This window comes from Mercenaria mercenaria, unplaced genomic scaffold (assembly GCF_021730395.1).
Source record: "Mercenaria mercenaria strain notata unplaced genomic scaffold, MADL_Memer_1 contig_3749, whole genome shotgun sequence".
NCBI lineage: Eukaryota > Metazoa > Mollusca > Bivalvia > Venerida > Veneridae > Mercenaria > Mercenaria mercenaria.
The window spans coordinates 21274-47926 of NW_026461918.1; the positions used below are offsets into that span (position 1 = coordinate 21274).

The 26653-nt window shown below is 38.2% G+C and overlaps 1 protein-coding gene across 1 annotated transcript; it reads right to left on the bottom strand.

The window, feature by feature from the left end:
- Nucleotides 1-2073: 2073 nt before the first annotated feature.
- LOC128553368 (uncharacterized) lies at nt 2074-23145 on the bottom strand (the record flags this gene model as incomplete). The annotated part of the gene is made up of 2 exons (XM_053534505.1): nt 2074-3727; nt 22942-23145. Coding segments are annotated over 2 exons (887 nt in total), but the record flags the coding sequence as incomplete, so codon positions are not given.
- Nucleotides 23146-26653: the final 3508 nt, after the last annotated feature.

The window sequence follows — 26653 nt, forward strand, 5'->3', positions numbered from 1 at the left end:
AACTGTTCCTGGCCAATGTGACCTTGACCTTTGACCTAATGATCTCAAAATCAATAGGGGTCATCTGCTGATCATGACCAACCTAATTATCAATTTTCCTGACACTAGGCCCAAGCGTTCTTGAGTTATTGCCCGGAAACCATTTTACTGTTCCTGGTCAATGTGACCTTGACCTTTGACATACTGACCTCAAAATCAATAGGGGTCATCTGCTGGTCATGACCAACCTCCCTGTCAAATTTCGTGACCCTAGGCCTATGCGTTCTTGAGTTATCATCCGGAAACCGTTTAACTGTTCAGGGTCACTGTGACCTTGACCTTTAACATATTGACCTCAAAATCAATAGGGGTCATCTGCTGGTCATGACCAACCTCCCTATCAATTTTCATGATCCTAGGCACAAGCGTTCTTGAGTTATCATCCGGAAACCGTTTTACTATTCAGGGTCACTGTGACCTTGACCTTTGACATACAGACCTCAAAATCAATAGGGGTCATCTGCTGGTGATGACCAACCTCCCTATCAACTTTCATGATCCTAGGCCCAAGCATTCTTGAGTTATCATCCGGAAACGGATTGGTCTACATTCCGACCGACCGACCGACCATCTGCAAAACAATATACCCCACTTCTTCGAAGGGGGGCATAAAAAGCAGGATGGAGTTATGTTTCTTGATGTACAGGGTCAGCTTATGATGGTGAACAGGTGTTGCAAGTTTCAAAGCAATAGCTTTGATAGTTTAAGAGAACAAGAGGGTCATGATGACCCTGGATCGCTCACCAGAGTAATATGAGCTACATGTTTCAAATGTCAAACTGATGATTTTTAGAATTTTGTTTGGAAGATTTTCTGATGTACAATCAAGTAGCCCCTGGGGCGGGGTCAAGTTTACCCCGGGGGTCATGAATGGAACAAAGTTTGTAGAAGTCTACTAGGCAATGTAACATATCAAATATCTAAGATCTAGGCCTTCTGGTTTATTTTTAGCAAATTTATGGAGATTTCCCTATATACAATCAAGTAACCCCTGGGGCTGGGTAAATTTGACCCCGGGGGTCATGATTTAATTTTTTTTGTAGAAGTCTACTAGGCAATGCTACACATCAAATATCTAAGATCTAGGCCTTTTGGTTTATTTTTAGAAAATTTTTGAAAATTTTCCTATGTAAAATCAAGTGACCCCTGGGACGGGGTCAATTTTGACCCCGGGGGTCATGATTTGAACAGATTTTGTAGAGGTCCACTAGGCAATGCTACACGTGAAATATCTAAGCTGTAGGCCTTCTGGTTTATTTTTAGAAAAATTTTGAAGATTTTCCTATGTAAGATCAAGTGACCCCTGGGCCGGGGTCAATTTTGATCCCCGGGGGTCATGATTTGAACAGATTTTGTAGAGGTCCATTAGGCAATGCTACATGTCAAATATCTAAGCTGTAGGCCTTCTGGTTTATTTTTAGAAAAAATTGAAGATTTTTCTATGTACAATCAAGTAACCCCATTGGGCGGGGTCAATTTGATCCCGGAGGTCATGATTTGAACAAATTTTGTAGAAGTCTACTAGGCAATGCTACAGGTTAAATATCTAAGACCTAGGCCTTCTGGTTTATTTTTAGAAAGTTTTTGAAGATTTTCCTATGTAAAATCAAGTGACCTCTGGGGCGGGGTCAATTTTGACCCTGGGGGTCATGATTTGAACAAATTTTGTAGAGGTCCACTAGGCAATGCTACACGTGAAATATCTGAGCTCTAGGCCTTCTGTTTATTTTTAGAAAATTTTCGAAGATTTTCCTATGTAAAATCAAGTGACCCCTGGGGCGGGGTCAATTTTGACCCCGGGGTCATGATTTGAACAAACTTGGTAGAGGTCTACTAGGCAATGCTTCACACCAAATATCTAAGCTCTAGGGCTTCTGGTTTTTGAGAAGAAGATTTTTAAAGTTTTTCCTTTCTGTTGCCATGGCAACCAGAGTTCTGCATGGAATTCAATTCTCCCGGGGTCATGATTTGAACAACTTTAGTAGAGGTCCTCTAGGCAATGCTACAATATCTAAGCTCTAGGTCTTCTGGTTTTTGAGAAGAAGATTTTTAAAGATTTTCCTATGTAAAATCAAGTGACCCCTAGGGCGGGGTCAATTTTGACCCCGGGGTCATGATTTGAACAAACTTGGTAGAGGTCCACTAGGCAATGCTTCACACCAAATATCTAAGCTCTAGAGCTTCTGGTTTTTGAGAAGAAGATTTTTTAAAAGTTTTCCTTTCTGTTGCCATGGCAACCAGAGTTCTGCATGGAATTCAATTCTTTGAACAATTTTTAAAGACCATCCAAGGAACATCCCTGTGAAGTTTCATCAAAATTGGCCTGTTGGTTTAGGAAACCTATGCAAAATATGAACTAGTATGAAAATCTTAACTGATTTCCAAGTCCAAAAAGGGTCATAATTCAGCCAAGAGTTATGTACTCTTGCCTACATAAAGAGACTGTTATAATAAACAAGTGATAAAAGTTTCAAAGCCATATGTCAAACACTACATAAAATATGAACTGGAACGAAAAACTTAACCAAGATTTCTAAGTTAAAAGGGGCCATAATTCAGCCAAAATCCTTGATGGAGTTATGTACTCTTGCCTAAAACTGGACATGATGCTGGTAAACAAGTGTTGAAAGTTTCAAAGTTTTAGCTCAAAAGACTTTGTCAAAATGTGGACTGGTACGAAACACTTAACCAAGGTGTGATGCCGACGCTGACACTGTGGTCAGTAGGATAGCTCTACTTATTCTTCGAATAGTCCAGCTAAAAAGTACAAACATACCCTGTTTGCAGTCTAGCTTCATTTCAAAACTGTGCTGTCCTGTATCTTAAAAGTGAAACAACATTTCATCAAATGATACTAAGTCTTATGCACAATTTATCTTGTCTCGACAGAAAACATAATATTCTTTAATTTTCAACCCTTTGCCTATTTTAATTTGCGTACTGATATATTCTTATCTTTCAAATAACAACGATGGTGACAAAGGGACAATGATCATAATTTACTTTTAGCATCCAAAAATAGCTTTAGCTATTTTTGTTTTATCATGCTTGCACATAGCATCATAGATGGCACTTGTTTTGGTTGCTGCCTCAAATGTATACTTTAGAGGAAACCTTTTCTGCATAGATTCGGGAAATTCATAGTACATCTTCGGATAGCCGCAAATAAAAAGTCCTGCAACCTTCAATGATTCTGGAAACTCTGTGGTAAATACTGGTGAACCCGAAGCCCCTTGTCCCATGATACAGTTCAAAATCATATGAGTATCAGCTTCGCAACCGGAATAGCCTGTTTCAACAATATCTGCACAGCTGCCATATATTTTCAGAACAGTACGAAATGTTTTCTTGTGCTGATCTATGTATTTAATTATTTCTTTCTTCGGAATGTCATCCTGTTGCATGACATCAACACCAAGCTCAAGAAATTTTCCAGACTGTGCTGGATTTCCGTATCCAATTATAACAGCTGCTTTTAATGTGGTAGAAACATCAAATTTCACTAACTGAAGAGGTGGAGGAAGTCCTCGTATATGATCACGCCCAAACTCAACTACGGCAACATCAAGTTTGTCATCTTTAAAATGAAGTACAGGCTTAAGACTAAATATCTGTTCTTGTTCATGGAATCGTACACCACAATGTATTAACTGGTTTAAATCCTCACACCCCTCTATGTCGTGTGGATCTGAAATACATTAAAAGTAAATTGAGGTACAAAGTTAGATTTGTAGTAACAGAAGGCCCTCACCTGAGGAGGACCATCACCTTTAGACCTTGCTTCAGACCACGTTTGATGATCATTCATTAAGCTATTCATTAAAAGTCATTTAAATGTTTCTCTATTTTTACTGTGTGGCCAAGTGGAACTATTTGGAAACAAGAGAGCAGGGTTCTTCAGAGGATCAAAAATGGTGGGGACACATGTTCCCTTGGTATGAAAAATGTGGGGACATTTTCAAAATCTTGGGGGCAACAACTTTTGACCGTATGTCTTTGAAATAAGATAGTAACATTACTAAAACTGAAGTCTTTATAGTAATCCAACCATTACTCTTTAAATGAACTCTGCTGAAATTTGGAGTCAATTTCCTTTTTGCCTTCATCTGAATTTGATGAACCCTTTGTGGTTTGATTTTGTGACGCATTTTCAGTTTTGGAGACAATTAGTGTGGAATGGTCAACAGATTTTAAGTACTAAATGCCAGTAAATGGACACTCTTTCAATATCACCTACCGAGACAGTGGGTGGAGAACGGTTAACAACATCGGGTTTGTGTTGTCTATTGGGCTTTTTATGAAGTGAAATGAAGTACTAGGCCGTTAATCATTAGATTGAATGTTTTTCTTGTCTGCAGATACAGAAAAGTAGCTAAAAATTGTTCATTGTTGATCAAAATGACGTTTTTGCAGGAAACTCTTCTATTTGGATAGGATAGAAAAATGAACTATTTGTACTCAGTAACGGTCGTCCTATACGCACATTCGTCCCAAATTTTTTTATAACCCGACAACTGACCCTTCTATACTAATTTTAGTGCAAAATTCATAATTTTTCCCGCAATATTGCGGCCTCGGCAGAACCCTGAAGAGAGTCATGATGGCACTAGAGTGCTCACATGTATTTCAGAGCTAAAGCAGGCTAGAGAGTGTACAAATTTGGAAGAGGACCATGATATCCTCCCGATGTCAAAAGTTCCAGTGAAAGTAGAAGTTAATTACATAAATTAGTCTGACAGATGAGGAACAGTTCAAACAAGAGCTGCCATAGGTGACAGAGCCCTCAACTATTTCGATACTGGGGAGTGAAATTGGGCACATCTTAGGAAGCTGGAGCTATCAATGGAGGTTTTAATGACTCCATTGTGGATGAATATATTGGACAATAGTTAAAATATGTGTCAAATGTATTTAGTAACAAGAGCTCGTAGAACACGAAATGCTCCCCTTGATGCATTCAGTAACAGCACAAGGAACAGGAATTATTTGGTTACTGTGCACCAAAGTTCTACTGTTCTTGGTCAAAGTGACATTGCCCTTTGACCTATTGACCTCAAAATCAATAGGAGTCATCTGCTGGTCATGATAAACCTCCCTTTTAAGTTTCGTGATCCTAGGCCCTAGCATTCTCAAGTTTTCGTACAGACACATTTCAACAGTTCCAGGTCACTGTGACCTTGACCTTTGTCCTACTGACCTAAAAATCAATAGGGGTCACCTGCTGGTCATGATCAACCTCCCTATTGCGTTTTGTGATCCTAAGCCCAAGTGTTCTCAAGTTATTGTCTGGAAACGATTTTACTGTTCCAGGCCCCTGTGTCCTTTAGCTTTGGCCTACTGACCTCAAAATCAATAGGGATCATCTGCTGGTCATGATCAACCCACCCTATCACTTTCGTTATCCTATGCCAAAGCGTTCTAGAGTTATAATCCGGAAACCATTAAACTGTTCCTGGTCACTGTGACCTTAACCTTTGGCCTACTGACCTCAAAATCAATAGGGGTCATTTGCTGGTCATGATCAACCTCCCTATCAACTTTCATGATCCTAGGCCGAAGCCTTCTCGAGTTATCATCCGAAAACTGTTTAACTGTTCTGGGTCTCTGTGACCTTGACCTTTGACCTACTGATCTCAAAATCTATGGAGCCATCTGCTGGTCATCACCAACCATCCTATCAACTTTCATGATCCTTGGCCCAAGCCTTCTTGAGTTATCATCTGGAAACCGTTTAACTGTTCTGGGTCACTGTGACATTGACCTTTGACCTACTGATCTCAAAATCAATAGGGGTCATTTGCTGGTTATGACCAACCATCCTATCACCTTTCATGATCCTAAGCCCAAGCCTTCTTGAGTTATCATCTGGAAACAGATTGGTCTACATACCGACCAACATCTGCAAAACAATATACCCCTACTTCTTCAAAGGTGGGCATAACTGAGACAGAGCTAAAGTGCAGCACAATTTGAACATGAAATTCTAGGTGAGAAGGGGACATAATTAATATCATATTGGTGTCAGAGTGATGGACCTTGCACCATTTAACATGGGTTATGATGTGGAACAGCCATTTTAAATCTGAATCAAATCCCGTTTTGTAACAACAGAGATATGGTGAAAAAGCATCAGAACTAGAAGATACTTTTGTAGAAAAGCGCATGTCTCCCCCAATGCATAGTCATATAGGCAGGAAGTCAATAGGGGACAGAAGCAAAAGTCAAAGCAACACTGATGGTTGGCTGCAATAGGAATCATCTACTTGGCATGTCCAATCATTCCACAAAGTTTCAACATTCTGGGATTAGTGGTTCTCAAGTTATGAATTGGAAACTGTTTTCCATGTTCAGGCCCCTGTGACCTTGACCTGTATCATGGTTTATACAGAACATCAGAGACAAAATTCAAGTACTTTTCAAGGACTTTTACAGTTTTTCAAGGACTATTTTTTTCAAAACCGCGACCTAATCCGAACAACTTTTATTGTGTTCATCATAGAATGCAACAAGAGCTGTCACTAATGGTGACAAATGCCACAACAGCACCTTGACCTTTGACCAGGTGATCCCAAAGTCAGGAGGGGTGGTGTATTCAGTAAGTACTATCAGCATGTGAAGTTAGAAGGTCCTGGGTGAAGTGGTTCGCGAGTAAAGTGCCTTCATGCAGAAAATTAATGTTGGTCCCTGTGACCGTGAGCTTTGACCTGGTGACCCCAAAGTCAGTAGGGGTGGTGTACTCAATAAGTACTATCAGCATGTGAAGTTTGAGGGTCCTGGGTGCAGTTGTTCGCGAGTAAAGTGCCTTCATGCAAAAAGTTAACGTTGGCCCCTGTGACCTTGACCTGGTGACCCCAAAGTCAGTAGGGGTAGTATACTCATTAAGAACTATCAGCATGTGAAGTTTGAAGGTCCTGGGTGAAGCGGTTTGCGGGTAAAGTTCCTTCATGCAAAAGTTAACTTAGGTCCCTGTGACCTTGACCTTTGACCTGGTGACCACAAAGTCTGTAGGGGTGGTGTACTCAATAAGTACTATCAGCATGTGAAGTTTGAAGGTCCTGGGTGCAGTGGTTTGCGAGTAAAGTGCCTTCATGCAAAAAGTTGTTATTGGCCCCTGTGACCTTGACCTGTGACCCCAAAGTCAGTAGGGGTGGTGTACTCAATAAGTACTATCAGCATGTGAAGTTTGAAGGTCCTGGGTGCAGTGGTTCGCGAGTGAAGTGCCTTCAGGCAGAAAGTTAACGTTGTGATGAACGAACGAACGAATGAACGAACAGACGGATGGACAGTTGAAAACTAATATGTCTCCCTTCAGGGGCATAAAAAATAAAACAACCATCACTCACTTGTAACACCATTGTTAGCACAAAAATAACAAAAGTAATTGTTATTTCAATCAACAACAGCTTCAGGTTTTTACTAAAACTGACGTAATTGGATTGTTAGATTGATGTTATTCACTATTTTGCTGGCGTTTAATGCTTTTCTTGTGACTTTTTAGTGCACTATCCCCCACTGATGATAGGTCAACAATTTTGTCACACAATGTACAAATCCTCCAAATGTACACTTTGTTCTGTCTGCTTTAAAGGGCTTCAGCCACTGTTTATGTTCGTCCTCCCACTTACTTGAGTAAACACATTTATTTTTCTTACTCATTTCAGTTCACTGGAAACACTCGCAAATAGCAAACAAGAGGGTCATGATGACCCTGAATCGCTCACCTGAGCAATATGAGCCACATGTTTCAAATGACAAACTGATGCTAAAATATTAGAAAGTAGGTCAGTAGGTCACATTCATGGTCACTGAAAGACAGATTTAAGATTGGTGGGAAACCGTACATGTCATCCAAATTTCAAGGCTGTATCTTAAAAAACAAGGAAGTAGGTCAGTAGGTCAAGGTCAAAGTCAAGTGATCGCTTAGGTCATCAGGTAATTATAATTAAACAGTCTAGGAAATATGACCTAATAATTTATTAAGTATTTTTTCTTTAAAATATAACTCATAATTATAACAAGTGACCCCCCTGGGCATAATTTGAACTAGAACTGTCACAGGAGTGACTCATACCCCCACCATACGGTCTTGTCACAGAAGAATGGCAACCATAAGAAATCTTAAAAATACTTAGTCTTTGGAGTACTTCATCCTGGGCTTCCACATATAAATAATACTAGTATAATACTAGTATAGTAATACTAGTAAATATAAACAAGAGGGCCAAGATGGCCCTAGGTCGCTCACCTAAGAAACACTCCATAACAGTGTAAAACATGTTTGACCTAGTGATTTCATGGAAACAAATATTCTGACCAATTTTCATTAAGATTGGACCAAAAAATTGGTCTCTTGCGATAAAACAAGCATTTTCTTAGATATGACCTAGTTTTTGACCCTAGATGACCCATGTTCAAACTCGACCTAGATTTTATCAAGGCAATCATTCTGACCAAAATTCATGAAGATCAACTGAAAAATACAGCCTCTATCACATACAGAAGTTTTTTCTTTGATTTGACCAAGTGACCTAGTTTTTGACCTCAGATGACCTATATTCAAATGCGACCTAGATTTCATTAAGGCAATCAACCTGACTAAATTTCATAAAAATCAATTGAAAAAAAACAGTCTCTATCGCATACACAAGATTTTTCTTTAATTTGACCTAGTGACCTAGTTTTTGACCTCAGATAACCCATATTCAAAATCGACCTAGATTTCATCAAGGCAATCACTCTGACCAAATTTCATGAAGATCAATTGAAAAATACATCCTCTATTGCATACACAATGTTTTTCTTCGATTTGACCTAGTGACCTAGTTTTTGACCCCAGATGACCCATTTTCGAACTCGGCCTAGATTTTATCAAGGTAATCATTCTGGCTAAATTTCATGAAGATCAGTTGAAAAATACAGCCTCTATTGCATACACAAGGTTTTTCTTTGATTTGACCTAGTGACCTAGTTTTTGACCCTAGATGACCCATTTTCAAATTTGGTCTAAATTTCATCAAGGTTATCATTCTGACCAAAATTCATGAAGATCAATTGAAAAATACAGCCTCCATCGCATACACAAGGTTTTTACGTGATATGACCTAGTGACCTAGTTTTTGACCCCAGATGACCCATTTTCGAACTCGGCCTAGATTTCATCAAGGTAATCATTCTGACCAAAATTCATGAAGATCAATTGAAAAATACCGCCTCTATCGCATACACAAGGTTTTTCTTTGATTTGACCTAGTGACCTAGTTTTTGACCCGAGATGACCCATTTTCGAACTCGGCCTAGATTTCATCAAGGCAATCATTCTGACCAAAATTCATGAAGATCAATTGAAAAATACAGCCTCTATCGCATACACAAGGTTTTTCTTTGATTTGACCTAGTGACCTAGTTTTTGACCCGAGATGACCCATTTTCGAACTCGGCCTAGATTTCATCAAGGTTATCATTCTGACCAATACTCATGAAGAAGAATTGAAAAATACAGCCTCTATCGCATACACAAGGTTTTTCTTTGATTTGACCTAGTGACCTAGTTTTTGAACCCAGATGACCCATTTTCGAACTCGGCCTAGATTTCATCAAGGTTATCATTCTGACCAATATTCATGAAGATTAATTGAAAAATACCGCCTCTATCGCATACACAAGGTTTTTCTTTGATTTGACCTAGTGACCTAGTTTTTGACTCGAGATGACCCATTTTCGAACTTGGCCTAGATTTCATCAAGGTTATCATTCTGACCAATATTCATGAAGATTAAATGAAAAATACAGCCTCTATCGCATACACAAGGTTTTTCTTTGATTTGACCTAGTGACCTAGTTTTTGACCCGAGATGACCCATTTTCGAACTTGGCCTAGATTTCATCAAGGTTATCATTCTGACCAATATTCATGAAGATTAATTGAAAAATACAGCCTCTATCGCATACACAAGCTAAATGTTGACAGACGACAGACGACAGACGACGGACGACAGACGCCGGACATCGAGCGATCAGAAAAACTCACCTGAGCATTGCTCAGGTGAGCTAAAAATCTCTAATATTAGAGATACACTGAAAGTGAATACAAAAAAGTGTCTTACCGACCCATGTTACCACAGAAAAATGTATTTACTTTTTACATAGGACTTATAATAAAAAAGTTAGAAAAATACCTAAAATATTGAAAATATAAAAATAGGATTTCTAAAAATAGACTAATTCCTTGAATTTAAGAGGAAGAAACTCAGTACAAAAGTTAAAAAAAAAGTTACTTCCCTTTGGCTCTAAGCCAATCAGAATGGGATATAGTGAAAATACATCAAAATTAACCTTAAATTCTAGGTAAAAGGGGACACAATTCAAGAAAAATTAGTGTCAGAGTTATGCACCTTGTGTCACATGATGTGGGTGATGAGGTGGAACATCTATTTTAAGTCTGAATCAAATCCATTCAGTAGTAACTGAGATATAGTGAAAATACATCAAAATTAACCTTAAATTCTAAGTAAAAAGGGGCATAATTCATGAAAAATTGGTGTCAGAGTTATGCACCTTGTGTCACATGATGTGGGTGATGACGTGGAACATCTATTTTAAGTTTGAATCAAATCCATTTTGAAATAACTGAGATATAGTGAAAATACATCAAAATCAACCTTAAATTTAAAGTAAAAGGGGACATAATTCATAAAAAAATTATGTCAGAGTTAAGCACCTTATGTCACATGATCTGGGTGATGAGGTGGAACAACTATTTTAAGTTTGAATCAAATCCATTTAGTAATAACTCAGATATAGTGAAAATACAACAAAATTAACCTTAAATTCTAAGTAAAAGGGGACATAATTCATGAAAACTTAGTGTCAGAGTTATGCACCTTGTGTCACATGATGTGGACACATGATGTGGGTGATGAAGTGGAACATCTATTTTAAGTTTGAATGAAATCCATTTTGTAGTAACTGAGATATAGTGAAAATACATCAAAATCAACCTTAAATTCTAAGTAAAAAGGGGCATAATTCATAAAAAAAATGGTGTCAGTGTTATGCACCTTGTGTCACATGATGTGGGTGATGAGGTGGAACATCTATTTTAAGTTTGAATCAAATCCATTTAATAACTAGAAAATGCTTTTGTAAAAAAGCGCATGTCTCCCCCAATGCAAAGTCCTATAGGCAAGAAGTCAATAGGGGTCAGGAGCGAAAGTTAAAGAGACACTGATGGATGGCTGCAATAGGGATCATCTACTTGGCATGTCCAGTCATCCCGCTAAATTTCAACACTCATGGCCTAGTGGTTCTCAAGTCACTGTTCAGGCTCCTGTGACCCTGACCTTTGATCAAGTGACCTCAAAATAAATAGGGGTCATGTACTCTGCATGTCCAATCATCCTATTAAGTTTCAACATTGTAGGTCAAGTGGTTCTCAAGTTATTTCCAAAAAATGCTTTTACATGAACAGGCCACTGTGACCTTGACCTTTAATAGACTGACCCCAAAATCAATAGGGGTCATCTACTCTGCATGTTCAATCATCCTATGAAGTTTCAACATTCTGGGTCAAGTGGTTCTGAAGTTATTGATCGGAACTGGTTATCAATGTTCAGGCCCCTGTGACCTTGACCTTTAACGGAGTGACCCCAAAAACAATAAGGGTCATTTACTCTGCATGAACAATCATCCTATGAAGTTTCAACATTCTGGGTCGAGAGGTTCTCAAGTTATTGATTGGAAATGGTTTTCCATGTTCGGGCCCCTGTGGCCTTGACCTTTAACAGAGTGACCCTAAAATCGTTAGGGTTCATCTACTCAGCATGACCAATCATCCTACGAAGTTTCATCATTCTGGGTCAAGTGGTTCTCAAGTTACTGACCGGAAATGGTTTTCAATGTGCGGGCCCCTGTGACCTTGACCTTTCACAGAGTGACCCCAAAATCGTTACGGGTCATCTACTCTTTATGACCAATCATCCTATTAAGTTTCAACATTCTCGTTCAAGTGGTTCTCAAGTTACTGACCGGAAATGGTTTTCAATGTTCAGGCTCCTGTGACCTTGACCTTTAATGGAGTGACCCCGAAATCGATAGGGGTCATCTACTTTGCATGTACAATCATCCTATGAAGTTTCAACATTCTGGGTCAAGTGGTTCTCTAGTTATTGATCAGAAATGGTTTTCAATGTTCAGGCCCCTGTGACCTTGACCTTTGACGGAGTGATCCTATAATCAATAAGGGTCATCTACTCTTTATGACCAATCATCCTATCAAGTTTCAACATTATGGGTCAGGTGGTTCTCTACTTATTGATTGGAAATGGTTTTCAATGTTCAGGCCCCTGTGACCTTGACCTTTGACGGAGTGACCCCAAAATCAATAGGGGTCATCTACTCTTCATGACCAATCATCCTATGAAGTTTCAACATTCTGGGTCAAGTGGTTCTCTAGTTATTGATCGGAAATGGTTTTCCATGTTCAGGCCCCTGTGACCTTGACCTTTGACGGAGTGACCCCAAAATCAATAGGGGTTATCTACTCTTCATGATCAATCATCCTATGAAGTTTCAACATTCTGGGTCAAGTGGTTCTCTAGTTATTGATCGGAAATGGTTTTCAATGTTCAGGCCCCTGTGACCTTGACCTTTGATGGAGTGACCCCAAAAACAATAGGGGTCGTCTACTCCAGCAGCCCTACAACCCTATGAAGTTTGAAGGTTCTAGGTCAAATGGTTCTCCAGTTATTGCTCGGAAATGAAGTGTGACGTACGGACGGACGGACAGGGCAAAAACAATATGTCTCCTGGGGGAGACATAATAACTGAGATATATTGAAAATACAACAAAATTAACCTTAAATTCTAAGTAAAAGGGGACATAATTCATGAAAACTTGGTGTCAGAGTTATGCACCTTGTGTCACATGATGTGGGTGATAAGGTGGAACATGTATTTTAAGTTTGAATCAAATCCATTTGGTAACAAGAGATCACAGAGTGATCTTGGCGCCCACCAATGTGCCATTTTTGAGTGTTCCAAATTTCAAGACTTATTGACTAGCTCAAGGTCAAATTTCATTTCCGTACACAACACAAATCTATGCATGTGGTCCAAATTTGAAGCCTGTACCTTCAAAAATGTGAAAGTAGGTCACTAGGTCAATGTCAAGGTCAAAGTTTGTTTCGGTATACAAAACTATGCATGTGGTCCTAAATTTGAAGCCTGTAGCTACAGAAATGTGAAAGTAGGTCACTAGGTCAATCTTAAGGTCAAAGTTCATTCCGGTACATAAAACTATGCAAGTGGTCCAAATTTGAAGGCTGTAGTTTGAGAAATGTAGAAGTAGGTCACAATCCAGGTCAAATTTTACTTCGGAACACAAAACTATGCATGTGGTCAAAATTTGAAGCCTGTACCTTCAAAAATGTGAAAGTAGGTCACTAGGTCAATGTCAAGGTCAAAGTTTTTTTCGGTACACAAAACTATGCATGTAGTCCAAATTTGAAGGCTGTAGCTTGAGAAATGTGAAAGTAGGTCACTAGGTCAAAATCAATGTCAAATTTCATTTTGAAACACGAAACTATGCATATGGTCCAAATTTGACGCCTGTACCTTCAAAAATGTGAAAGTAGGTCACTAGGTCAAAATAAAGGTCAAAGTTTTTTCCAGTGCACAAAATTATGCATGTGGTCCAAATTTGAAGGCTGTAGCTACAGAAATGTGAAAGTAGGTCACTAGGTCAAAATCAAGGTCAAATCATGTCAAGGTTCATCTTGCCACTCAAAAATATACATGTGGTCCAAGTTTGAATGTTGCAGTTACTGACAAGAACATTTTAAAAGCTTTTCCCTATGTAAGTCTATATGAACCATGTGACCCCCGGGGCGGGGCCATATTTGACCCTAGGAGGATAATTTGAACAAACTTGGTAGAGAACCACTAGATGATGCTACATTACAAGTATCAAAGCCCTAGGCTTTGTGGTTTGGACAAGAAGATTTTCAAAGTTTTTCCCTATATAAGTCTATATAAACCATGTGACCCCCAGGGCGGGGCCATATTTGACCCCAGAGAAATAATTTGAATCATCTTGGTAGAGGACCACTAGATGATGCTTCATACCAAATATCAAAGCCCTAGGCTCTGTGGTTTTGGACAAGAAGGTTTTCAAAGTTTTTCCCTATATAAATCTCTATAAATTATAAAAATAAACAAAGGGCCATAACTCACTCATAAATTGTTGAACCAGTCTGATTTTCAGGGGGACACAACTAGGGTACCAATACATCATTCTGACAAAGTTTGGTCAAAATCCCCCCAGTAGTTTCTGAGGAGATGCGATAACGAGAAATTGTTAACGGACGGACGGACTGACGGACGGACGGACCACGGACGCAGAGTGATTTTAATAGCCCACCATCTGATGATGGTGGGCTAATAACTGAGATAATAGATTTCGGGACGCGACGGGATGCGACAGAACTGACTCCTATATACCCCCCTCAAACATGTTTAGTGGGGGTATAAAAAAACTTGTTAGAGATTCACCAGGCACACCAAATATCAAATGCCTAGGCCTTTAACTTTCAGACAAGAAGATCTTTATTTTTTTCCTATATAAGTCTATGTAAAACTTGGTACCCACAAGGCAGGGCCTCTTTTCACCCTAGGGACATAATTTTAACAATATTGGTAGAGAAACACTAGGAAAGGCAACATACTTAATATCAAAAGCCTAGGCCTTGCAGTTTCAAGCAAGAAGATTTTTAAAGTTTTTTTTTTTCCTATATAAGTCTATGTAAAACATGAGACCCCACCCCCGGGGCAGGACCTCTTTTCTCTTTTCACCCACGGGGCATAATTTGAACAATTTTGGTAGAGAACCATAAGGCAATGCTACATACAAAATATCAAGGCCTAGGTCATGTGGTTTTAGACAAGAAGATTTTTAAAGTTTTTTACTATATAAGTCTATGTAAAACTTGTGACTCCCTGGGAGGGGCCTCTTTTCACCCCCAGGGGCACAATTTGAACAATCTTGATAGAGGACCATAAGATAATGTCACATGGTAAATATCAAGGCTCTACGTCTTGCCGTTTTGGACAAGAAGATTTTCCTTTTGGTTGCCATGGCAACCAGAATTCTAAATGGAATTAAAAATCTTTGAACAACTTTGAAAGGGGACCACCCAAGGATCATTTCTGTGAAGTTTGGTGTAATTCTGCCCAGTGGTTATAAAAGAAGAAGATTTTTTAGAAAATGTTGACGGACGGACGTACATTGTGCAGTCACAAAAGCTCACCATGAGCCTTTGGCTCTGGGAGCTAAAAATTGCAAGTTATTCACCGTGTGTTTTTATAACGGAAAAGGCCATTTGGTGTAATTCTGCCCAGTGGTTTTCAAGAAGAAGATTTTTTTTAGAAAATGTTGACGGACGGACGACGGACATTGAGCGGTCACAAAAGCTCACCATGAGACTTTGGCTCTGGGAGCTAAAAATTGCAAGTTATTCACCGTGTGTTTTTATAAAGGAAACGGAAAAATACAAACGGTGATAAAGTAGAAATAGCACTGTGTAAATATCAATAAAATGCGGCCACAGACCACTATCATAGCATACGGGGAAATCAATGAGTGACCCGATCCGGCAATTTCAAGAATTTATTTTCATTTTCTCCGATTTATTTTAAGCCTTATTCTTTTAGCAAAGGAGAGTTACTGACAGAATGTTTTCAAGGAGTGAAAGGTCAAATTCAAGCAGTTTGTTTTTTTTAAATTCAAGTACTTTTCCAGGTTTTGTAGGGTTTTTGTCATTTTCAAGGAGTTTTCAAGGACTACCATCAAATTCAAGGACTTTTCAAGGCCTGTGCAAACCCTGTGTATTAGAGGACCCCAAAATCAATAGCGGTCATCTACTCTGCATGACCATTCTTCCTATGAAGTTTCAACATTCTTGGTCAAGTGTTTCTGAAGTTATTGATCGGAAATGGTTTTCCATGTTCAGGCCCCTGTGTCCTTGACCTTTGATGCTTTTTTTTAAAAAATTTATTTATTTGGGTTTTACGGCGCACCAACACAGTATAGGTTATATGGCGCCAAACAGGACTACAAATTTTGGTTTCACATCTCATTTACATCGAAATAAAAACATGAGGTATGGAATCAAAATTTGCATACCTACTAGAATCACACAGTTACAGCAAAACCAAGTGTTAAGACCCTATTAGTCGCCTCTTACGATCATGCAAGGGTAAGGCAGTGGTTCCAATTCTTTTCATACACAGATCGTCCCAGAACCACATGGGGCTGACCTTTGATGGAGTGACCCCAAAAACAATAGGGGTCATCAACTCTGCATGTCCAATCATCCTATACAGTTTCAACATTCTGGGTCAAGTGGTTCTCAAGTTATTGATTGAAAAGAGTTTTCTATGTTCAGTTCCCTGTGACCTTGAATTTCGATGGTGTGACCCCAAAAACACTAGGGGTCATCTACTCTGTAACTCCTATCACCCTATGAAATTTGAAGGTTCTAGGTCAAATGGTTCTCAAATTATTGACCAGAAATGGATTTCCATGTTCTGTTCATTGCAACCTTGACCTTTTATAGTGACCCCAAAAACAATAGGGGTCATCTACTCTGTAAGTCTTATCACCCTACCAAGTTTCAACATTCTGGGTCAAGTGGTTCTCAAGTGACTGACCGGAAATGGATTTCCAAGTTTTGTTCATTGCAACCTTGACCTTTTATAGTGACCCCAAAATCAATAGGGGTCACCTACTCAGCTTGTCCAAACATCCTATGAAGTTTCAACATTCTGGGTCAAGTGGTTCTCAACTTACTGACCGGAAATGTTTTTCCATGTTCAGGCCCCTGTAACCTTGACCTTTAACAGAGTGATCCCAAAAAGACAATAGGGGTCATCTACTCTGCATGTCCAATCATCCTATGAAGTTTCAACATTCTGGGTCAAGTGGTTCTCAAGTTATTGATCGGAAATGGTTTTCCAAGTTCAGGCCCCTGTGACCTTGACCTTTGATGGAGTGACCCCAAAAACGACAGGGGTCATCTACTCTGCATGTCCAATCATCCTATGAAGTTTCAACATTCTGCGTCAAGTAGTTTTCAAGTTATTGATCAGAAATGGTTTTCCATGTTCAGGCCCCTGTGACCTTCACCTTTATCAGAGTGACTGACCCCAAAATCAATAGGGGTCATCTACTCTACATGACCAATCATCCTAACAAGTTTCAACATTCTTGGTCCAGTGGTTCTCAAGTTATGGATCGGAAATGGTTTTCCATGTTCAGGCCCCTGTGACCTTGACCTTTGATGGAGTGACCCCAAAAACGACAGGGGTCATCTACTCTACATGACCAATCATCCTATCAAGTTTCAACATTCTTGGTCAAGTGGTTCTCAAGTTATTGATCGGAAATGGTTTTCCATGTTCAGGCCCCTGTGACCTTGACCTTTGATGGAGTGACCCCAAAAACCATAACGGTCATCTACTCCCTAAGCCCTGCCATCCTATGAAGTTTGAAGGTTCTAGGTCAAATGGTTATCCAGTTATTGATCGGAAATGAAGTGTGATGTACGGAAGGATGGACGGACAGAAAGGGCAAAAACAATTGTCTTTTTAAAGTTTTTCCTTTCAGTTGCCATGGCAACCAGAGTTCTGCATGGAATTAAATTCTTTGAACAATTTTGAAAGGGGGCCACCCAAGGATCATTCTTCTGAAGTTTGGTATAATTCTGCAAAGTGGTTTTCAAGAAGAAGATTTTTTTAGAAAATGTTGATGGACACACGACGCACACTGAGCGGTCACAAAAGCTCACCATGAGCCTTTGGCTCAGGTGAGCTAAAAAAGCCAATGAAAAGCGGGATTTCCTTAAAACACATGCTTGATTCACATGAGACATCATGTCTTTGAACTTAGCTGTCAAAACAAGAAGTGGTTTACGCAATGACTGTTTTGGGATATAATGGCAGCCCAAGGTTACAAGTTGTACTTTTCTTTTAATTTCCCTGAATATTTTATTGTAAAGTGATAAAAAATAAAGAAGTCATGGTAAAAGTTATTCAAGATAACTACTGAAATCAGTTAAAAAAATTATACAGGTGGTTCAAATCTCTTTGCTGTAGCTTCAGAAACAAGAAAGTAGGTCAGTAGGTCAGGGTTAACTATATTAAACACGAGTATTGAAATCTGTATTAAAAGTTATACAAATGTTCCAAATTTCAAGCTGTACCTTCAAAAACAAGAAAGTATGTCAGCAGATCACGATTAAGACTATTCAAGATGAGTACTGAAATCTGTATCAAAAATTAAACAGGTGGTCCAAATTTCTATCCTGTAAAATAAATTTTTTTCGAAAGTTTTTTCCCTATACAAGTTTATTTAAGCCATGTGCCCCCCCCCCCCCCCCCACCCACTCTCCCCCACCGGGTGGGGCCAGTTTCAGCCCCAGGTGATAATCTGGGCAATCTTGTTAAAGGACTGCTACACAATAATACATACCAAATATTATTTATTTATTTGGGTTTTACGGCGCACCAAAACAGTATAGGTTATATGGCGCCAAACAGGACTACAAATTTTGGTTCCACAAATATTAAAGCTCTAGACCATATGGTTTGAAAAAAAAAAAGATTTTCAATGTTTTCCTTGTACAAGTCTATACAAACCATATGACCCCCAGGGCCATGCCATATCTGACCCTAGGGGGATAATTTGAACAATCTTGGTAGAGGAAGACCGACAATCATGCTCAGGTGAGCTAAAAATAATATAATTTGTTTAATTTCTAGTGTAAGATGTGTTTGTTTTTGGTATAGTGCCATTTTTCTATGATGTGACCTAGTGAACCACATTTTTTTTTTTACAATGACCAAGTTTTGAACTTGAGCTAGACTTCCAACAGATCAGGTTTCACAAAGACGTTTAGGAAAGGTAGCTGTTACTGAGTTAAAATATACATATAAAACAATTTCAACTAATTTGATGGTCATAATTCTGGTCTTTTTGGAAAAATCTTACAATCAAAGTTGTTCAAGATCTGGTAGAGTTCTCAAAGAATGTAGCCAATGAGGCAATTTTGACTATTTTAGGGTCATAAAACTGGTTGATGTTATTGCCACATTCCTTCCTACCTTCATCCATCTTTTCCGTATTACTTAATTAGTATCAGCTTAGGCAATCATCTTGTGGCCATGTACATTCTAGGGACATTTCATTCTTAAAGTGACTAACCCACACATAGTGGTGTCAGATTTTAAACAAGAGGGTCATTGACCCTAAAGGGCTCACCTGAGTATAAGGATTCAAGTGTATTTACATAACATAATGGTACAAGTATTGATAGGTTTCTTCTATGTTAGTTGTCACACACATTCTTTAGCCTAGGGCAATAGTTAGACAGTACAACTCTGACATCACACACCAAAAATCAAGGCTCAAGCTATTATTAATTCAGAGAAGATGCATGTGGTCCAAGTTTGAAGCCTGTATCTTCAAACATGTGAAAGTAGGTCAGTAGATCAATGTCAAGGTCAAAGTTTATTCCAGTACACAAACCTATGCATGTGGTCCAAATTTGAAGGCTGTAGTTACAGAAATGTGAAAGTAGGTCAATAAGTAAAGATTAAGTTCAAAGTTCATTTCGGTACACAGAACTATGCATGTGGTCCAAACTTGAAGGCTGTAGCTTCAGAAAGGTGAATATCACTAAGTCAAACTCAACATCAAATTTCATTTCGGAACACAAAATAATGCATGTGGTCCAAATTTGAAGCCTGTACCTTCAAAAATGTGAAAGTAGGTCACTAGGTCAATGTCAAGGTCAAAGTTTATTTCGGTACACAAATCTATGCATGTGGTCCAAATTTGAAGGCTGTAGCTACAGAAATGCGAAAGTAGGTCACTAGGCCAAGATCAAGGTCAACTCGTGTCAAGGTTCATCCAACCACTCAAAACTATACATGTGGTCCAAATTTGAATCTTGTAGGAGATGGACAACAAGGTTTTTAAAGTTTTTCCCAATATAAGTCTATATAAACCATGTGACCCCCGGGGCGGGGCCATATTTGACCCTAGGGGGATAATTTGAACAAACTTGGTAAAGAACCACTAGATGATGCTACATTACAAATATCAAAGCCCTAGTCTTTGTGGTTTTGGACAAGAAGATTTTTAAAGTTTTCCTTATGTAAGTCTATGTAAACCATGTGACCTCCAGGGCAGGGCCATATTTGACCCTAGGGGAATAATTTGAAAAATCTTAGTACATGGTTCATACAGAATATCAGAGACAAAATTCAAGTACTTTTCAAGGACTTTTTACAATTTTTCAAGCACTATTTTTTTTCAAAACCACGACCTAATCTGAACAACTTTTATTATGTAATGCAAAAATAAAACAACCATCACTTGTCACACCTTTGAAAATGACGTAATTCGATTATTAGATTGATGTGATTCATTATTTTGCTGAGGTTTAACGCTTTTCTTGTGATTTTTTAGCGCACTCCTACTAATGATACCTCAAAATTTTGTCACACGACGTACAAATACACTTCGTTCTGTCTGCTCTATAGGTCTTCAGCCACTGTTTATATAATTCGTCTTTTGTCCCCCGCTTACTTGAGTAAACATGTTTATTTTTCTTACTCATTTTAATTCACCAGAAACACTTTCAATTTAATGCAAATAGCTAAAAATTGCAAGTTATTATTCCCTGTATTTTTTTAAACGGAAACGTGCAAACGGTGATATAGTAGAAATAGCACTCTGTAAATATCGATAAAGTGTGGCCGTATACCACTATAACAGCATACGAGTGACCCGATCCTGCAATTTCACGAATTTATTTTCATTTTCTCCGATTTATTTTAAGCCTTAAATTCTTTTTTGCAAAGCAAACTTACGGAAAGAATATTTTCAAGGATTGAAAGGTCAAATTCAAGGAGTTTTTTTTCAAAATTCAAGTACTTTTCCAGGTTTTTTAGGGTTTTTGTCATTTTCAAGGAGTTTTCAAGGACTACCATCGAATTCAAGGACTTTTCAAGGCCTGTGCAAACCCTGTAGTAGAGAACCACTAGATCATGTCACATACAAAATATCCAAGCCCTAGGCCATGTGGTTTCGGACAAAAAGATTTTCAAAGTTTTTCCCTATATAAGTCTATATAAACCATGTGACCCCCGGGGCGGAGCCATATTTGACCCTGGTAGAGGACACTAGATGATTCTACATACCAAATATCAAAGGCCTAGGCCCTGTGCTTTTTGGACAAGAAGATTTTTGGGCCAGCAGTTTCACACAAGAAGATTTTTAAAGTTTCCACTATATACATATAGGGAAAAGTTACCACGCCCTTTGGCGGCCATGTTCTTGACGAATCGGAATAATTTGAACAATCTTGGTAGAGGGTGACATAAGGACCATTTGTGTGAAATTATTTCAAAATCGAACCATAGGTTTAGGAGGAGATGTCGGTTGAAGATTTTTCTATTTTTAGCTCTGGTGGCCCCTACGTGCAACCAAGCTGAACCATTTGAACAAATTTGTAGAGAAGCATCCAAGGAACAACAATGCCAAGTTTCATCAAAATCCATTCAGTGGTTATGGAGGAGATATCTTTTAAACAAAATTGTTGAAGACGGACAGACGGACGCACGACGGACACAGCATGATCACAATACCTCAGCATGAGCTTGTGCTCAGGTGAGCTAAAAACTGACTTCCCGTCAGTGGGCACCTTGCAAACATCACGTGACAGTGAGAAAAAAGAACACCAAACATGATTATAGAGTGCACAAGTATAGGTATCGCACAATCTTATGATGTATTGAAATATAAACAAACAAAACAATCACATAAAATGAAATCATTACACTTAGTACATTTATGATGCAGTCAGTGATTTCTCGTTGGCCGAATGGTTACAGTATTCATATTGGGGATCAAACTCCCGATGAAAAGGTATAATACGAATACCATAACTGCTCGGGCAACGAGGAATCACTGAATAAATCGTATGGACTTAATTTTATGTTATTGTTTCATTTTCACTTCTAAACACCATAATACTGTGCGCTACCTATAGTTCTGTTTCAAGGTCAGCGATATTTTTGTACTTTTAATAATGGAGCGGTTCGTTGTTTAGATGTTATTCAGTACAATAGTGGTTCCTAAGGCAAAGTAAATCATGCTGATTTCTCTAATCAGTAGACGAGTCTATAAATTGAACCCAGCATTCCCACTGACTTTTTGAAAAGTGGGTACATATACCCACATACTTTAGAAAATGTGGGTACATGATAAAAAAGTTGGGTACAAACCATACAAATTGAAAAAAATGTTCCAACTGAAACAAAATTATAAAGAAGTATATGGGAAGTGACACTTTTATTCAGCCTGTGTTAATGACAATGGTTTGTTTTACACATGCACCACAGGGATACAGCTAAAAGTCACTTCTCCTTATAGAAAAGTGGAGAGACTTCTAGTTGAAAAATAGAAATTTATGAACATTATTTCTAACTCAATATTTTTGGTTTGCTGCCCATGTGATGATAGCATCTAAAAAGTAGTCGCATTTTGTTAGAACTATATTTATCAATGTTAACAAAAATAAAGCGTTGCACCTGTTTATAAAAGTTCATGAGAAAAACTGCAAAAACTGGAATGTTCCCGTAATTCTGGAAACTATAAACTCGTCAACCATTATGTTTCATGTAAATATATGAAACAGTGGCGACATTTTGCCTTTCGGTGATAAATTATTTGAAAAATCACAATGTGTGGGTTAGTCGCTTTAAAGCCACCAAATCTCTAATGTGTAACAGGTGGGCCAAGAAGCTGTTTTAATTTTCAACATGATTAAATTTTACTCTTACTTATGATGGAATCAATAACGTGTGCAGCAGTCATCCCATACCGACTCCCTACACGGAAAATTGTTCCAGTACACTTGCCACCTTCCAAAGCTCCTACAGAGTTAAGTGATTCTGCAGATCTGCTGATTAGACTTGCTGGGAATGGTCCAAATGTAACATGTGTTTTTCTAAAGTTTGAACTGCCATTTGTTGCACCTTGCATACCTATAATTAGAAGAAACAAGTTCGTTAATATATACAATAATGAAGTACTAGAATTTTGAAGCCCAAAAACAATATCGAGCTCATTATTTGTTGACAAACCACCTGAAGAACTCAAACATTTCAGCCAATTAAAACAGGTTTCATTTCGATATCTTGACCCAAACGAAGTTATTTAACAGAAATGACCATCCACACACAAAAACAAGAGCTGCCTCCGTAGGATGACACATGCCCCCGATGGCACTTTGAATGAATAGTTATGGCCGTGTTAGAGTTTAGGACCTTTGACCTACAGAGCTGGGTCTTGCGTGCGACACATCGTCTTACTGTGTCATTCATTCATGCATAGTTATTTTAAAATCCATGCATGAATGACAAAGATATGGACCGGACATGCCCATCAATGCACTATCATGAAAAATGATCTTTAACGTCTAAGTGTGACCTTGACCTTTGAGCTACGGACCTGGGTCTTGCGTGTGACACGTCGTCTTACTGTGGTACACATTCATGCCAAGTTATTTGAAAATCCATCCATCGATGACAAAGATATGGACCGGACACGCCCATCAATGCACTATCCTTTAACATCTAAGTGTGACCTTGACCTTTGAGCTATGAACCTGGGTCTTGCGCACGACATGTCACGTCGTCTTACTGTGGTACACATTCATGCCAAGTTATTTGAAAATCCATCCATCGATGACAAAGATATGGACCGGACACGCCCACCAATGCACTATCCTTTAACGTCTAAGTGTGACCTTGACCTTTGAGCTACGGACCTGGGTCTTGCGCACTGCATGACGTCTTACTGTGGTACACATTCATGCCAAGTTATTTGAAAATCCATCCATCGATGACAAAGATATGGACCGGACACGAAAATTGCGGACAGACCGACAGACAGACGGTTCAAAAACTATATGCCTCCCTTCGGGGGCATAAAAAATAAAAAATTTAAGTCCACAAAAAAACTTTACTAGGTAGAGATAGGTCAAAATACACCTAAACAAGAGCATCGCCTATGGGTGCCATCTTTCGTCTGCAAGTGCTTGTCAGTAAGTAAGGAAAGTGTTATAGTTCAGAATTTCTAATAACCAAAAGGGCCATAATTTTGACAAAATGCAGATTAGAGTTATGGTTCTTGGGCTACATAGTCACCTAATGATGATTAACAAGTGTGCAGAGTTTCAAAGCTGTAACTCTTATAGTTTTTGCGAAAAGGTGGACCCAAACAAAAATTTTAACCAAGAAACTCAGATTTTCAAAGTACAAAAAGGGCCATAATTCTGACAAATGCATATCAGAGTTATGGTTCTTGGCCTACATAGTAACCTAATGATGTCAAACAAGTGTGCAAAGTTTCAAAGCTGCATCTCCTATGGTTTTTGAGAAAATGCGAACCTAAACACAAATTTTAACCAATGCCTCAACAGGGCTTTTTTTAAGGGAGATTTGGGTAAAAATAAGGGAGACTTTTATTCGCTCATTTTTATGCGCTAAACAGCCGTTTTCATGAAAAAATCAGGAACTTTGTTTTTGCTTTTTGTGTTGGTGCTTCTGCATCTGGAGAGAGTGATCTTTTTGACATGTTTGCGCATACAATACTTAAAAGATTGCAGAGATATCATGTCAAAACTGACTTTTAAGGGCAGTCATTTCTTTTCAGAAATGAAGTTGATAAAACAAAAATGAAAGTCATTCTATTGCTGGATTGTCCATATTTAGATTAAAACTACATGTATTTAAACTGGGAATTCTTCTCCCGTTAATTATTGCAACATGACAATATCACAAAGGAATGGCAGTTAATTCTTTGGGCAGTATGAATTGCAATTTATTTCATAAAATTCACTTATCCAAATTCATGTTTGTCCGAAATTCTGTGTAGTCTGATATTAACTCGCCAATTTTTGTTAAATCGTGGTTGATTTTTTGCATGTTGTGCAAGTATTTAAATTGAGAAGCATGAACTCGGTGTTAGCACTAACCTGTCTCATCTTCTGATGGCTCGATAAATACTGAGGTCAGCGAAAACGAAAGTACACTTTGGCAGGTGGTGGTAAAATGACGTAATTTTAAGACTGGTTTACATATTGTTTTAAAAACTACGCATAAGCGACTGATGTTATTGAATCAGTCTAAAATCTCGATTGCACATGTTTACAATTGCCTACAGGTAAGATTAAATGGTTAATTGTTTGCAGATGGTGACAGTAGTGGGAAAGATAATTAATGCCTCAGGCGTGTGTCTCTCGATAAACAAGCTAGGGATTATAGACAACTATCAAAATTATATCTGAAGAGTATTTCTGGGCTACTCAATATTGAATTTCAAGTATTTTCTAAAGGTCTACATTGGGGGTAAGATACTATTTTTCGACAGAGGACTTTTTTTCCTGAATTTATTGTTTTCATGTCCCGGCGGGAGACCGGGAGATATACTGAAAATACGGGAGAAAAAAACTCCCGGGGGGAGATATGGCATGTATGCGACGTTCAAGTGACGACAAAAACTCATAGATAAAAATCAGACAAGCTAAAAATTGATGTATCATCCATGTTGTACCACAGAAAATTGGTGTTGGTTTTTCCTTAAAGCAGGAAGGTCTAATACGGGGAGTAGAAACTCCGTATAAATCAATACATTTATCTGTATTATGCTGTCGTCCATACCTGTAAATATCGACCAGTCGTTAGCGATCGATATTTTGTTTCCGCCACTATCGATTAGCGTGTAATTAGCATATTACCTCATGTTAATCATGGAGCTATAACACTTATTGTTCAAAGGGTTTACCAGTCACGTGTTAAATGGCGATAATTAGATGATCAGAGATTGATCTAAAGGGATTCTGAAGCAAAAACAGCATGTGACTGCATGTGGTGATATGCTTAATTATTATGAATTAACTCGAGCTCACTTCCCTGAAGAAATATTTTACCACGTAACTTCAAACCTTTATCAAAGGGCCGATTTTTGTTGGATTTGAATAAAAAAATGGAAAATAACAGAAAGCTGAAACTTTTCTTAATCTTGTAGAGACATAATTATAATTATTGTTTATAATGTCAGATTTCTACATACAGAAACAAACATTCTTCTTGAACGTAGGGAATGTTTCAAACGAAATTGTTGTTTAAACTCCAAAAATTAGCTTAATAAATTTAATCTTAAAACTGATGTGTGAAAAATACAATGTATTCAAATTAAAATAATAATATTTTTTTTTAAAAAGGCCGACAACGAAGTTACATTTAGTATTCCTAACTTTTAGATAAAACTGCAGAAAATCATCTAGGTTTAACACGCATTTAAATGGTGAAGAACAAAGCAATATCATAAACAAATATTTTCAGGCAACAGTTTACAGTTTTGACTTGCTATTTTCATTAAAATATGTCTTATTTTTTTTGTTCTAAATACTCTGAATCAACAAGGCAAATGTCATGTAAAAAACGACATCTTTCTCTCTGGGTAAGACAAGTTTAGATTTAGCCATTT